The 12,725-nt window shown below is 44.5% G+C and overlaps 1 protein-coding gene across 2 annotated transcripts in view; it reads right to left on the bottom strand.

The window, feature by feature from the left end:
- The window catches only part of COL5A1 (collagen type V alpha 1 chain), a 249,424-nt gene that overhangs the window by 122,149 nt on the left and 114,550 nt on the right, over positions 1-12,725 (bottom strand). For both annotated transcript variants that reach the window (XM_087704496.1, XM_087704497.1), the window contains exons 8-11: positions 6,712-6,867; positions 4,975-5,031; positions 524-565; positions 200-262 (exon numbers count right to left, since the gene is read on the bottom strand). In XM_087704496.1, the coding sequence (XP_087560622.1) occupies positions 200-262; positions 524-565; positions 4,975-5,031; positions 6,712-6,867 (318 nt within the window). The remainder of the gene's footprint in view (positions 1-199; positions 263-523; positions 566-4,974; positions 5,032-6,711; positions 6,868-12,725) is intronic.

Here is a 12,725-nt window from a genome sequence, read left to right as displayed (position 1 = left end):
TCCTTCCTTCCTTCCTTCCTTCCTTCCTTCCTTCCTCTAGCCAGGAAGAATCGGGGTCTTCCCACAGTGTGCCTCCTATCAGCCCCAGGCCCAGTTTGCGGATGCCATGCCCCCAAATGGCTTCCAACCTCCCCCAGGTAGAAGCCTGGCAATGCAATGGTGCTCCACTCCAGGTGACCCTCCCTGCAAGAGGACTTACCCTTTCTCCAGGATCCCCCATTGGCCCCGCTGGCCCCGTTGTTCCCGGAGGGCCTGGCAGCCCCTGATGGAGGAGAGAAAGAAGGAAGGTCAGCTCCAAGGGAAGGAGGGAAGTTCTCGCCCTCCTCATGGAAGGGAGACACACAAGAAGGGTTGACTTCTGCACGGGTGAATTGACCTGGGAGGCAACCACGGAGCACCACGTTCACCCACGGAAGCAGCTGCAGGCGGGAGCAGCCGCCTTCTGCAGACTTGCTCCGACCACAGCAGGGGAGCCCCGTCCACATCCCTGGGGCCAAAAGGCAAAGAGAGGCAAGCAACTTACGGCTGGGCCTTCTGAGCCAGGCGGCCCTTCGAGCAGCATCCCCTGGAAAGGGAGGAGGAAGAGATGAGAAGCACAGAACAGCACCGGACCCTCCCCGTTACAAACACCGGCCCACATTGCCTCATACCTGGCTGAATCCCTCCAGAAAGCCCCACTCAGCCTGACACCCCCCCCCCCCACACACACACACATCCCCACTGCCAGCCCTGCTTACAAGCCTCCCAGCCGCGAAAGGGGAGGAAGGAAAGAGAAGCATCACAACTTTGCTAAGTTCTGGTTTTGTGTGCTTCCCCCAATATCCAGCTTTTGTGGGTTGGGGTCATGTAGGGGGCTGGTGTAAATGGTACGTGAAACAAGCTGACATTATGGACCCTACAAAACTCTTGGACCAGAAACTCCTGATCACTAACCAGAAAGGCCCTGCCCCCCCCCCTCACCCACCTGCCAGGTGTTTTTTCAGGCTTCACCTTTGCAAAGTCCAGTAAGGGTGAGAAATGTCAGTTTTGGCCTCTGCGTTGCAGGAGAGAAGTTGGGGAGCAGGAGATGCCAGGGAGGCTCCCCCAAGGAAGCACATCTGCACATTGATTCCAGAGCAATTTGAAGAGACGGTCCAGGGTCTCCCCCACATCTCTCTCCCTCCCTCCCTCCCTCCCTCCCTCCCTCTCTCTCTCTCTCTCTCTCTCTCTCTCTCAGAGTCTCTCAACCCTGAAGCCATTTTGGAGCATCTCCAATGCTGCCACAGCTGGGCTGGTTGGAGCTGTGGGAACGGGAGTGGGGAGCAGAGATAGCTGGGGACTTGTAACCAATATATCATTCTTTTTCCTAGGAACCAAGGACCAGGTTCTCACCAGGTGCTGGGAAGGCATGGACTGGAACCAAAGGAAGTTTGGACTGTGACCTGATTGGACCTTGTGATGGACATGTAGAAGCAGGAAGAGAACTTTGATTTTTAATTTGGGTGGGACTTTCGAAGTTGGGTTTTCACCAGATGTGCCAATATGACATGCCTAATAAACTGTGCTTTGAGGAACACTCAAGAGTTTTGACTCCATTGGGTCTGTTACTTTGAACCCTGACCCAATTGAGGACTCCCAGAACATGGATAGACCAACTTCAGGCTCCCAAGGAAGCCGTGAAGGTTCCCTCCAGAAAGGGCTGTTCCCCAAATGGCGATGCTGTTGGAGCCTCTTCACCATGGAGGGCAGGGGGACTCCACTCCCCCATTAATTTCCCAAGAACCTTTTGCCATCCGGGGGCTGCTGCCTTGCAGGAAAGGAAGGAAGGCCAACAAGGACAGAAGAGAAGCAGGACTGCTTCGGAAGAAAACTTGGCTGCCCTGTCAAACTGAGGCCAGATTCCTACTTCCAAAAAGCTCTCCAGCTCCACGACGCCTCAAACATTCTTGGGAATAAAGATGGGGAAGAGGGATGCCTTCCTAGAGTGGGGCAGTGGAGCTCTCACCTTACGATCAGGTGGCTGTAGAGGCAGATATTTCTCCCTCTGGGCACGATGAGAATATATTATCTGCTGAACAAAACTCTGCATGGGCAACAGGAAGAGCATCCGGCCAATAAACACTCTGCTAGCTCCATTCAGTTGCCAGACTCCACCCCAATGCAAGGGATTATGGGGTCATCAAATGATGATGATGAAGAAGGAGGAGGAGGATACCTTCCTAATGAATTGTGGTTTAACACCCAAAGCATCTCAAGTGAAGCAGCCAGGCAGGACAAGAAGCCAGGCAGGGGCCCAAGGCAAAGAGCACCTGGCCGGGGTCAGAGGCAAGGCGCGAACCGAGGAAGTTAGAGATGGCTTCACTTGGCCCCTAATAAACCACTGAGTTTCCCTTGGAACTTTCCTCAGGCTCCTGCTTTTATGAGGGCATCGGCTGGAAGCCTGACATCTGCTTTATCTCCTGGATGGAGAAACCAAGAAAGATCTGGCAGGAGGAGCTTCCTGAGGATCCCACCACAGACAAAACTTCATCTCCCGGGGCCCTGGATTTGGGCCTCCTCAATTATGACCATGTCAACCCCAGATTACTATATTTTGAAGAGCTCTTCCAAAAGGCCTCAGGGGACAAATCACGAGGAAGGGTGCTACCTCGGATTGATTGTTTATAAGTGTATCATTTGATTCTTGCATTTAATCTTGTTATATTAATACCATAGTCGTTCAAATTTTCCACACATCCAGCATCCAAGAAGTTGTAGAAATGAATAGTCAATCAAACAAAATTTGTTTCAGCTTCCTCTGACATGAAGACGCTGGCAAGAATTCTCAGCTTCCAACTTTCTGGCATAATAACCAAGCAGGCAGCGCATTGCAGGACTCCTGGAAAGGTGAGGATTTTGTTTGCCTTGTCCAAAAAACCCTCCAAAACACTAACAAAAAAGCAGCAGAAAACAAAAGCTCTGAAGCCAAGGGAGGGTTTGGAAACCGAATGGCCTTAAAATCACCAAGACTGGAATTAGTGCACTCGTGCAAAATGATTTTTAAGGCACCACAAGCCTTTTGTCTATCTGCACAAAAGGCTACTACTTTCCACTATCTACTTTCTATCAAAGTCTAAACGTTTGCACGAGAAAAAAACCAATCCAGTGGTTATCTGGATTTCTGCAATTGAGATTGATTCTGCCTTCAAATGGGCTTCATGGGGCTAAAACCGAGGGGGAAATGAATGTTGGTGAGTCGAAAATGATCCACTCCTTCAACAAACACACCAACACACGAGGCTCTCAGAAACATCTTCCTGCTACCAAAGAGATGATGGGATGAAGACTGAAGAACACCTGGAATTCCCTGGCATCTCTACAGGCAGGTGGGGAGACAAGGTTCCAGCGCCCCATCTCAGCCTTGAATCAAAGCTGGCTCTCCAGAGTCTTCCGGGCTGCAATACCCATCGTCCCAGGCAGGCTGGGGTTGGTGAGAATTGTAGTGGGGCTGCACAGTGAAGCAGGACAGAGGGAGGTGGCTGCTCTCTGCAGTTTTGGCAGGTGGCCCTTCCTGTATTTGCCAGGTGTCACTCAGGCTGCTTCTGGCCCAGAGCTGAATGTTCTTCTGGACTAGTGCCAAACCCTTGTCTAAAAGGAGCCCAACTTAGGACCCAAACCAGAGATGGGATTCCCTTACCTTCCCTACCAATTCATAAATGTGAACGAATTTGAATGTGCCTGGCCTGCACATGTGCACCACCTTCTGTGCATGCACTGTGCTTGCACATTACGTCGGGGTAAGTGGGTGGAGCCTCCCGAAGCCACCACTACTGATTCGCCCGAACCAGAGAGCACCTGCTGAATACCACCTGCTGCCCTAACCCTAATGCTAGCCCTACCCCTAAACATAAACTCTAACCCTAACCTTTGTCTAAAAGGAGCCCAATTTAGGACCCTAACCCTAATGCTAAGTGGAATTCCCCACAATTGGATTTTACCATGTATTTTACCAGGAAACTTAGATAAGGCAGGCTCAAACAGGGAACCCGCTCCTAAGCATAACAAAGCTCTCCAAATCCATTGGTAAGATTCATTTTGCTCTCCAAATTTATGCTGAGCTAACCCTAAGACTAACCCTAAGGTTGTCTAAAAGGAGCCCAACTGATACAGTACCAACTCACACACAGCACCTGGGCAAAAGCGAAGGAACTATTGGCAGAGGGCAGTTAAGGGGCAGATGCCTTTCACTGGATGATGACATTGAATGGGGAGCAGGGTGAGCCCACGCAGGAGACCCCCGCAATCCCTGTCCTCTGGGCTCCACACAAATAAGGACGAGGCCTTCTGAGGGGGCCATGCTTGAGGCAGGGCAGGGATCGTCAATGGGGACAGCGCGTTTTATGCTTGTGTTGGTTCAATGACTGGGGGGGGGGGCTTTCTCTCCCTGAAAGAGCCTGGAGATGAAACGTCACTGAGAGACACCAGGCCAAGCTCCAGGCTCTCTGCTGCTGGCCTGGAACAAGGCTCTGTGGTGCTCAGTCACCCTGTGGTGCTACTGACGCCTACATTGTGCGTCTTCTCAAGAGTCGGACATCAGTGGGGCAGAAGAACAGCTGGAGCCTGTTCCCAGTGTGCGCATGCGCAGAGTTGCCAGACGAAGGGAACAGCTAAGGAACAAGGGCCGACTCGGGAGTAAGGCCACAGGTGGACTATGAGTGGCCCCTCCCGTAGGGAATGAAAGAGGAGAAAAGGGGAGTGGAGTTTGCAGGAGACAATTAGTTCATTCCTGCATTCTTGCCAAGTATTGCTGCATCTGAAAGATATCAGCCTGGCTCCTCTCCAAGCCCGATCAAGGTTGGTAATTGTGAATTATCTTGAAAGATTGTGGGGGAGGAAAGACTTTGCTGGAGAGGAATTCACTGTCAATTAAATAAAAGTTCCCACGGGAAACATGGAGGCCTCAACTATGAGGTTCAACAGCACACACACCTTTACCTGCAAAGCAAAGACACTTACTGGCTCAATGATCGCCGGCTCCCCCTTCTGCCCCTTTTCACCTCGAGGTCCACCAATCTGCACCAGAGGAAGAGAAAGCAAGTCAGCCGTGTGGGATTTTAAAAATGTGAGCAGGAATACAAAACCCAGAAATAAATGCAAAGCACCAGCTCTTTACCTTTGCAGGCTGATTGATTTTTGATGCTTGGTGAATGCACTGTTCAATTTGCAACCCTCTTGGGACAGTTTCTTTCATGAGAGACTCACCTCACCACCCTGAATGCATCCCACCCAAACTCTGGCAGTTCTCTTACTGTGACCCAAAGGCTCCCTGTTAATTTTAGTATCAAGGCAAATTGCAACTGCAAACCCGAACTTGGAATTTGCTCTGCATTTTCAAGGAAAGTTCTTGTTCTCATTTTTGTTTGACAAATTTAAATGAATGAATGAATGAATGAATGAATGAATGAATGAATGAATGAATGAATGAATGAATGAACAAACGAACAAACAAACAAACAAACAAACAAACAAACAAACAAATGCTTTTAAGCAATGCCAAAGCACAATTCCAAGTATTGGGATTTCATCTTCCATTGTCTATTGGGGTCTATCCAGTTATATGCACAAATATAGACCTCCCCAGTCAATGAGATTAGAATAACAGAATTGAGAGAGACCTTGGAGATCTTCTAGTCCAACCTCCGGCTTAGGCAGGAAACCCTATACCAGTGATGGTGAATCTTTTCAGCACTGAGTGTATGCATGCTCATCTGGGTCACAACCTGGAACAGAAGTTGCCTAAGGGGCATGCACGCATTGGAAAATAAACTTCTGGTTTCCGGAGCATACATGCGTGCCGGGCAGCTACTCTTCCGGTTACTGGCGCGCTTGCACATGTGACGATCAACAGGCCACTGCACATGCTCACGCCGGAAAACGGAAGACCAGCTCTTCCAGTTTCCGGCACTGCCTCATGCATGAAGGCCAGCTGATCATCACACACGCATGCACGCCAGACACCTAGAAGAGGAACAGGCAACACCGCAAGTGCATGCGTGCCATAGGTTCACCATCACAGCCCTATACTATTTCAGACAAATGACTATCCAAATTCTTCTTAAAATTTCCAGTGTTGGGGCATTCACAATTTCTGGAGGTAAGTTGTTCCACTGGTTAATTGTTCTCACTGTCAGGAAATTTCTCCTTAGTTCTAAATTGCTTTTCTCCTTGATTAGTTTCCACCCGTTGCTTCTTGCTTTGGAGAATAGTTTCACTCCCTCTTCTTTGTGGCAACCCCATAGATATTGGAAGACTGCTCTCCTGTCTCCCCTGGTCCTTCTCTTCCCTAGACTAGCCATGCCCAGTTCCTGCAACCATTCATCGTATGTTTGAGCCTCCAACCCCTCATCATCTTTGTTGCTTTTCTCTGCACACTTTCGAGAGGCTCAATCAGTGAACAAGAATTCACTGGTTGCTTCTTTGGAGTCTGTTACAATTGCACACAAATGGCAAGAATGCATTGAAATTGGCAGAAAGAAACTGTGGTTAGCCTCCTATCCTGGAGAGGTTATGTCAGCTTCACTTGGGATTCACTGAAACCTTCTCTTTAACCTGGAAACGTAACCCTATGTTTTTGCAGGCAATGGCCAGAATTCTCAGCATGTGGCCCCATCAGCTCTGGCCCAACCGTGATGTGGGTTGCATGTGCTCAGGATCTGAGCCTCACTCTCAGACAGAGACAAAGGCCTTCCTCACCCCTTCATAAATGGTATCCTGGTTAGCCGGCATTCCAGGTCCAATGTCAGGTGAGTCCGTCCTGTCGAAGTAGCCGTCATAATATCCCTCTCCATACTCAGTGACGGAGAAATCTTTGTCAGGATCTTCTCCACCTTCACTTACTCTTCCTGTGCTCTGAGATGATGATGATGATAATAATAATAATAATAATGATGATGATGATGATAATAATAATAATAATGATGATGATGATGATAATAATAATAATAATAATAATAATAATAATAATAATAATAATAATAATAATAATAATACAAAAAACCACCCTACTTGGAACAGCTTATATCCTCCGACGTTACCTTAACGGTTCCTAGGTCCTTGGTTAGGACTCGAGCTGTTGAGCTACCAACCAGCCCCAAAGGCTGTGAATCTCACCAAAGATTAACCAAATAATAATAATAATAATAATAATAATAATAATAATAATAATAATAATAATAATAAAACAACTTAAAAACAACAAAATCATAGATCGGCTAATCAGAAGATATAGATTGGATACAAGAAACATCAATGAAGCTGTAGAGATTGTAAAACAGCAGATAACAGCAACAGCTAGAAAAATTGAAAGATATGAGGCACGAATCATCCAATATAAACAAAATCAGCAATTTCGATCAGACCAACGGCGTTTTTATCAAAGTCTTAATGTGAATGGTGACACCAAAAGTGAAAAACCAGAAAAGCAGGCCACAGTTGAATTCTGGAAAGGATTGTGGGAAAATGCAAAGGACTACAACAAGGAAGCAAAGTGGATACATGACTTTGAGAAAAGCATTGGCAACAAACAAATGCAAGTATTAGAAATAACAACTGAGATGATCAAAAATCGAGTTAAAAAGGTAAAGAATTGGACATCACCTGGAAAGGACCAATTACATGGTTTCTGGCTCAAATATCTGACCAGTTTACATGCAATATTGGCCAGGCAACTGAATGAAATTTTACAAAAGGGCCAAATTGATGAATGGTTGACAACTGGAAAAACATACTTGATTCAGAAAGATCCAACTAAAGGAACAACACCTGAAAACTATAGACCAATAACATGCTTGCCAACAACCTTCAAATTACTCACAGGCATTATTGCAGATAACATGATGGATTATTTGGAAACAAACAACATCTTGCCAGTAGAGCAAAAAGGCAACAAAAGAAGGAGCAGGGGCACAAAAGATCAGCTTCTAATTGATAAAATGATATTAGAAAATTGTAAGAACAGAAAAACGAACTTGAATATGGTCTGGATTGATTACAAAAAGGCATTTGACTCACTGCCACATAGTTGGATCATAAAATGCTTAGAAACAACTGGCATTAGCAAAAATATTACATCCTTTACTGAAAAGGCAATGAAACAATGGAGAACTGAGTTGGCAGTAGGGAATGAGAGCTACGGAATGGTTAATATCAAGCAAGGAATTTTCCAGGGTGATTCACTTTCACCTCTTCTCTTCATCATCGCAATGATCCCACTATCAGTAATCTTAAAAAAAATGAAATTAGGCTACCAAACAGCCAAAAAAGCTGAAAAAATTTCGCATTTACTATATATGGATGATTTGAAACTCTATGGAAAGTCAGAAATAGAAATCCAATCATTGACAAATACAGTCCGAGTATTCAGCACCGATATTTCAATGCAGTTTGGCATGGAAAAATGCGCCACTGTATCCATAAAAAGGGGCAAAATCACTGCATCTGAGGGAGTTGAAATGCCCAATGGCCAACTAATTAAATGCAAAGAAAATGAAGCCTACAAATACTTAGGCATTCTGCAGTTGGATAACATCAAGCATGGAGAAGTAAAAACTATTGTCAGACGAGAGTACACCAACAGAGTTAGGAAAATTTTGAAATCTAAATTGAATGGTGGAAATACAATCAAAGCCATAAATACCTGGGCAATACCAGTTATAAGATACACAGCTGGCATAGTTAACTGGACACAAGCTGATTTGGACCTTTTGGACCAAAAAACCAGGAAACTAATGACAATGCACTACAGTTTACATCCACGTGGTGATACTGATAGACTCTATCTGCCCCGAAAATCAGGTGGCAGAGGATTATTACAAGTGAAGCAAACAGTTGAAGAAGAAAAACATGCACTGGCTGATTATTTAAAAGAAAGTCAAGAACATCTATTAATCGAAGTAAAGAACAAAAATCTACTGAAGGCCCAACAGACAAAACAAGAATACAGAAAAGATGTGATAAAATCAAGAATGGAGAGTTGGCAGAACAAAGCACTGCATGGTCAATTTCTGGAAAAAATAAAAGATAAAGTGGACAGTGAACAAACTTGGTTATGGTTAAAAACAGGTACATTAAAGAAAGAAACAGAGTCACTAATCCTGGCTGCGCAAGAACAAGCTATCCGCACAAATGCCATTAAGGCCAAAATCGAAAAATCCTCTGATGATGCCAAATGCAGACTTTGCAAAGAAGCTGACGAAACTGTTGATCACATACTCAGCTGCTGTAAAAAAATCGCGCAGACTGATTATAAATTGCGGCACAATTCAGTAGCACAAATGATCCATTGGAATTTGTGCAAAAATTATAATATTAAAACAGCAACAAACTGGTGACCCTGGGGTCCAGTTTGTTGCTGTTTTAATATTATAATACACCAGAACATCAGCCTGAAAAATACACCAGAACATCAGCCTGAAAAAGTCACAGAAAATCAGATGGTCAAGATCTTGTGGGATTTCCATATACAAACCGACAAAATACTGGCGCATAATACACCAGACATCACACTGGTTGAGAAAAATACGGTCACAATCATAGACATTGCAATACCAGGTGATAGCAGGGTCGCCAGTTTGTTGCCAGTTTGTTGCAGGGACCAAACTGGTCGCCGAGAAGCAACATGAAAAAATCGCAAGATACCAGGACTTAAAAATCGAAATTCAACGACTATGGCACAAACCAGCAGTGGTAATTCCAGTGGTAATTGGCACACTGGGTGCTATTCCAAAAGCACTGGAATTACATTTAAAACAGTTAAAAATTGACAAAATCACCATCAGTCAAATGCAAAAAGCCGCACTGCTTGGATCTGCACGCATATTACGAAAATACGTTACGACGTCCTAGGCCCCTGGGTGGGGCCCGACTAGTAACCAATGCCAAATCCGGCGAAACAACTGGCCGCTGTGATACAATTGTATAATAATAATAATAATAATAATAATAATAATAATAATAATAATAATAATAATAATAATAATAATAATGCAGACTGATTATAAATTGCGGCACAATTCAGTAGCACAAATGATCCATTGGAATTTGTGAAAAATTATAATATTAAAACAGCAACAAACTGGTGGGAACATCAGCCTGAAAAAGTCACCGAAAATCAGATGGTCAAGATCTTATACTGGCGCATAATACACCAGACATCACACTGGTTGAGAAAAATAAGGTCACAATCATAGACATCGCAATACCAGGTGATAGCAGGGTCGCCGAGAAGGAACATGAAAAAATCGCAAGATACCAGGACTTAAAAATCGAAATTCAACGACTATGGCACAAACCAGCAGTGGTAATTCCAGTGGTAATTGGCACACTGGGTGCTATTCCAAAAGCACTGGAATTACATTTAAAACAGTTAAAAATTGACAAAATCACCATCAGTCAAATGCAAAAAGCCGCACTGCTTGGATCTGCACGCATATTACAAAAATACGTTACAACGTCCTAGGCCCCTGGGTGGGGCCCGACTAGTAACCAATGCCAAATCCGGCGAAACAACTGGCCGCTGTGATACAATTGTACAATAATAATGACAACAACAACAACAACAACACAGTTGTCGAAAACCAAAGCATACAATTTGTTGATATCGCTCTACTAGGAGACGCCAGAGTCGAAGAAAAAAAGAACTAGAAAAAATCATGAAATATCGCGACCTGGCCATCAAAACGACTATGGATGAAGTGTGTAACAGTGATACCCAGTGTCATTGGGGCACTTGGTACCGTGTCCAAGAATTTTATAAGATACATCAACAAATTGCAGCTTCCTGCAATAACACCAGTGGAACTGCAAAAAACTGCGCTACTCAGAACATCTTATATTTTAAGAAGATACTTGGTTGATACCTAGGATGCTGGCAGCAACCCATCAGTGCCAATCAGTGGTATTTGTGATACATTTTTAAATGTTCAGTTGACTGAGTTTCATGTTTAATGAAGGATGATGATGATGATGATGATGATAACAAAATACAAAGACCTACAAATAGAAATAGAATGACGATGGCAAAGGCAAGCAAGAGTGGTGCCAATAGTAAGAGGCGCCTTGGGAGCAATCCCAAAACACCTGGAGCACCACTTGAACACCATTGGCATTGACAAATTTGCCATCAGTCAATTGCAGAAGGCTGCTTGACCTCGACCAACTTCCCTCCTGTGACAATATCTGTAACAGCATCAAACATCCGGATACGCTTATCCCAGATCCTGGGTAAAAACGTGATAGATAGACAAAAGTGCCAAACCCCGTCTGAACTTCTGGCTGACCATGCAATTAATAGCAATAGCAATAGTGTGAAAAATAGGCTAAGGATTCAGGATTGTTGACTGAGCAACCGGGGCCGGCAGCTGCAGAAATACTGGCAGATAAGGTGCTTACCCGTCATAGATGTACAGTAATTGAAAACAAAGAAATGATCTATTATTACAGATCAAGTCCAACAAGAATATTTGAAACAAATGTGCCAGTTCTGGAAAGAACAGCATCCAGAATCAAAAATAACAGAACAGAGGCTAGCAGATCAAGATCGATCTATAATTGAAATAAAGTATTCCCAGAAGCAGAATTGGAAGGACTTCAAAGGTTCATCCAGGGCAAAGAAATTAAAGCCTTGTCAGAATATAGAGGCAAACCAGGGGGAGTTGGTAGTAGAGAAATCCAGAAGAGATATACCATCGTTTTCATTTGGAAACTAGGCACCCACTACTCTGCCTCGGGAAGAACAAAGCCCTCTAACTAAAGAAGTAAAAGAACTGAAACAAAGCATAACTGAGGGTCTAGAACAGCACACAAATATCGGAATAAGGCTGCCCACATTGAAGCTTGCAACTAGCACAAGATTAAAAGATGCAAATACTGCAATATCAAGTATAAGCACCAACTCACTGCACGAAACAAAGCAAGATAACTACAGTTATAACTGAAATACTGGGATGCAAAATCAACGGAGAAGAGGAGGGGGGGAACCAAACGACACATCAGAAAAATGGAAGATTAGAGTGGAAAATAAGACCAGAAAGTTGAGATCCGATGCAAGCAAACTAGAACACATGAAAGAAAAGAAGCTGAAGACCAAAGAATACCTAATCAAGAAATGCCACTTAGAAACAAGGAAGATCAAGGAAGCACTGAATCGGAATCAGAATAGAGCTGGAGGGGACCTTGGGGGTCTTCTAGTCCAGACCCCTGCTCACGCAGGAGAACCTATACCATCGTGGATAAATGGTTGTCCAGTCTCTTCTTAAAAACCTCCAGTGATGGAGTGCCCACAATTCCTGAAGGCAAGCTGTTGCTTCTCTTCTTGATTAGTTTCCATCCATTGTTTCTTGCCCTGCTCTCTGGTGCTTTGGAGAATAATTTGACCCCTTCCTCTTCTTTGTGGCAGCCCCTCAAATACTGGAATCCTGCTATCATGTCACCCCTAATTCTTCTTTTCTCTAGAATGGCCAAACCCAAATCCTGCAGCCTTTTTTCATATGTTTTAGTCCCCGGGCCTTTGATCATCTTCCTTTCTCTTCTCTTTTACCAAAGTCTCAACATCTTTTTTGTAATGTGGTGACTAAGGCTAGCAGGACTAACACTTCACGTGATTTTGATTCTGTGCCTCTGTTTATACAACAAGGATTGTATTAACTTTTTTGGCTGCTGCCTCACACTGGAAATGAATAAAGCAGCAAATAACAGCTATAGCCAAGAGG

This window comes from Thamnophis sirtalis, unplaced genomic scaffold, assembly GCF_051295495.1.
Source record: "Thamnophis sirtalis isolate CommonGarterSnake01/CBP01778 unplaced genomic scaffold, rThaSir2_p1.2 scaffold_2, whole genome shotgun sequence".
In the NCBI taxonomy this organism is placed as follows: Eukaryota; Metazoa; Chordata; class Lepidosauria; order Squamata; family Natricidae; genus Thamnophis; species Thamnophis sirtalis.
Note: the sequence above shows the minus strand (reverse complement) of the source record. Positions and strands in the feature narration are given on the sequence as shown.